This window comes from Chenopodium quinoa, unplaced genomic scaffold (assembly GCF_001683475.1).
Source record: "Chenopodium quinoa cultivar QQ74 unplaced genomic scaffold, ASM168347v1, whole genome shotgun sequence".
NCBI lineage: Eukaryota > Viridiplantae > Streptophyta > Magnoliopsida > Caryophyllales > Amaranthaceae > Chenopodium > Chenopodium quinoa.
Genome location: NW_018744239.1, coordinates 10194853 through 10198080, shown reverse-complemented (window position 1 = coordinate 10198080; position 3228 = coordinate 10194853). Strand labels below are relative to the sequence as shown.

The following is a 3228-nucleotide window of genomic DNA, read 5'->3' as shown; positions in this document are numbered from 1 at the left end:
GACTGCTACACCATCCTCATGGAAATCAAAGATCGGGTGGTACTTGGGAAGCACTCGGCAATGAAAGGTCCGACAGAAAAAACCAAAACATGGACAAGTATTATCACTTCCATGAAAATATTGGCCATGACACCAACGACTACTATAGCCTCAAGCGGTTGCTAAATAGATTGGCTGATAAAGGTGTGTTGAAATCTTACATTCTCAAATCCAAGGTGACCGTCCAAAAAGTCAGCAAAGGTTGATAGTGGTTCGGACACAGATCCGGACATGATCTACACAATTGTAGGCGGCTTTGCCTCCGGTGGTCCAACTATCAGAGGCACTAAGGACCATGTTAGACAGATGAATGTTAACTCAATCAATGAGGACCAGACGTCTGCCGACACTTTCCCTAAGGTCGTCATCTCTGAGAAGGACCATGGCAAAGTGCGCCGGTCGCATGAAGACCCAATAGTCATCGAATGCAAGGTGGCTAACCAAAGGGTTGGCCGGATCCTCATTGACACCGGAAGTTCGTCTAACATCATCAGCTAGCATTATCTGTCAAAGCTGAAGTACAAGCCAGGCAGCCTGCACAAGGTCACTCACCCATTATTTTTTTTAAGGGTGGAGTTGTGTACCCAATAGGTCGCATTGATCTGCCCATCTGACTGGGTGAGAAGGGAGAGGGGTGCCACATGGTCGTCCAGTTCTTGGTCGTAGAAGAGCTTACCACCTATAATCTTATTCTGGGGCATCCGACTCTAAACGAATCCAAGGCCAGCATTATGAACATGAAATTGACGGAGTTGAATCCTAAGCAACAAGCCAACGCTATTACATTGAGAAATGGCAAGGAGCTGAAAGAGACTGAAATTGCAACTAAGAGGGCTGAAGAGTTGATTGGAGCTGAGGAGAAGGAAGTGGAACATGAAGCTGTAGCAAATCCTCCCACTTTTCCATCTTATGAACCCACACCACCTTTTCCCGAAGCTTTGAAAGAAACAAAGAGGTATGAGAAAGACAAAGACATCTATGAAACATTCAGCAAGTGTGAGGTAAACATTCCCCTTTTGAATTTAATAAAAAGTGTTCCTCGATTTGCTAAATTTTTGAAAGAACTGTGTACTATAAAGAGGAAGCACAGGTTAGGAGGGAAGGAAAAAGTGAAAGTGAGTGCTCATGTTTCTGCAGTTTTCCAAAAGAAACTTCCTGAAAAATGTAGTGATCCTGGTATGTTTACTGTTCCAGTTACAATAGGGGACACCACTTTTCATAGAGCTATGTTGGATTTGGGTGCATCAATTAATGTTATTCCATACTCCCTGTTTAAATCTTTAAAACTTGGACCTTTACATGGAACTGGGGTAGTGATTCAGTTAGCGGATAGGTCTAATGTGTATCCTAAGGGGGTGGTGGAAGATGTGTTGGTTAAGGTTGATGGTTTGATTTTTCCTGCTGACTTTTATGTGCTTGACATGGAACATGACAAACAAGCAGTCCCCATCTTGTTAGGAAGACCTTTCTTGAAGACTGCTAAAACAAAAATCGATGTGTCTACCGGTTCCTTGACTATGGAGGTTGATGGGAAAGCAATTGGGTATAACATTTATGATTCCATAAAGTATCCTGTCAACACTCATTCTTTATGTTCTCTTAATGTTGTCGATCCAATGGTGCATGATGTTCCTAACAATCATCGTGGGGATGAGTTCCTCACACCTATAACTAATGTTGTATCTGGTGATTTCTTGGATTTCTCTATGCCTACTAATGTGCAGGTGAAGGTGGGGGAATTGAATGAACATTCCAAGCTTCCACCTATACCACCAGGTTCAACAATCGGCCCGTCTGCAATTCCGGGCAAGAAATTGTCCCATTTATACCACAAAGCAAAGAATAGGTTGTGGCATGACAAGATGATTGCTAGGAAGAAGGTTAAAGTCGGTGAAAAAGTACTCCTATATCAATCCCGACTTAGATTATTTCCGGGAAAACTTCGGTCCCGTTGGGAGGGCCCTTTTCAAGTGGTGAATGTATATCCGCATGGAGCAGTTGACATTCAAAGCCTCGAGACCGATAAGATTTTCAAAGTCAATGGCCAAAGGCTCAAACCCTACTTCGAGGGTTTCAAAACCGAGAACGTGGAGTGCATCGATCTCTACGAGCCATCAATGGAGTAGCGAAGTGGGATGAGCCGCGTCGAGCCAACGACGTAAAACAAAGGCGCTAATCGGGAGGCAACCCGATCGAAAACTCTTCCCCATTACTTTTCGTAGTTTAGTTTTTATTTTTTTCGTGTGATGTGAAGAGTGTTTTTATTGTTTTTGTGTAGGTGGAGGCCTTGGGAGCAATTTTTATGCGCGAAACGCAGCAAAAACAGAGCAAAACAGAGACAAGGGGGGCCTTCCCTGCAGAAGCCGCTGGCAGCTGCTCTGCAGCCGCTACCAGCGGGTCTTCTTGCAGCCCAAACCCCTTTGTTTCTGTCCCAGCCGCTGGTAGCTGCTCCTGAGCCGCTGCCAGCGGGCCCCCCCTCTACGTTTTGTTAATTTCAAAAAAAAAAAAAAAAAAAAAAAAAAAAAAAAAATCACCAAAATCTGCCAGAGCCGCTGGCAGCGGGCCTCAAGCCGCTACCAGCGGCTCCTACAGCTCTCCCCGATTTTTTTTTTCCCCTTATTTCCCCTTTTCCAACTCCAACTTCATTATCCCCCAATTCACATAAACCCTTACTCCTTTTCTTCTCCTTCTCTCTACTCATTCATTCCCCTACTCCAATTATACCAAATTCCTACCAATTTCCCTTTCCCAAATCTTCATCTTTCATCAAATTCTCAATTCCCATCACAATTTCACCTAAGGTTTACCATTTTTCTTGATTTCAATTGTGAAATTGAGTTGGTTGTGTGGAATTGCAAGCTTAATTTATTTTCATTGAAGGTGAAGGTGAAGGTGCAAGTGAACATATTCCTTTTTATAGCCATGGGTAGAGACAACAAGAGGTCTAAAGAATCATCTCCATCAAGACCCTCAAGGGGCAAGAAGCAAGGGGCTTCTTCAAGTCAAGGGGAGGCACCTCCATTGCCTCAAGGGGATGGTTTCATGGGTGTTCGGTTGCATTCCAAGGAGAAGGGCGTATGGACTAAGCTTCAACAACCCCGACGAACGGTGCAATGCACCAAGTTCTTTGACTTAGAAGCTCTACAAGAGCTAGAGATGGAGGAAGGAGTGCGGCTCTTGCTAAGGAAC

At 44.2% G+C, this 3228-nt stretch overlaps 1 protein-coding gene across 1 annotated transcript; it reads left to right on the top strand.

The window, feature by feature from the left end:
• Positions 1-776: 776 nt before the first annotated feature.
• LOC110694383 lies at positions 777-2494 on the top strand. Its single transcript, XM_021871552.1, has 3 exons — positions 777-994; positions 1073-1937; positions 2318-2494. Exons 1-3 carry the CDS (start codon positions 777-779, stop codon positions 2492-2494), a joined length of 1260 nt encoding a protein of 419 aa, XP_021727244.1.
• The last annotated feature ends 734 nt before the right edge of the window (positions 2495-3228 follow it).

Bases quoted from the DNA above. Each gene is read 5' to 3' on its own strand.
- LOC110694383 (XM_021871552.1), top strand. From the start codon at position 777: ATGAAATTGACGGAGTTGAATCCTAAGCAACAAGCCAACGCTATTACA. The intron at 995-1,072 runs GTATGAGAAAGA...TTTAATAAAAAG, and splicing joins GCTTTGAAAGAAACAAAGAG to TGTTCCTCGATTTGCTAAAT. The intron at 1,938-2,317 runs GTACTCCTATAT...GTTTTTGTGTAG, and splicing joins AGGTTAAAGTCGGTGAAAAA to GTGGAGGCCTTGGGAGCAAT.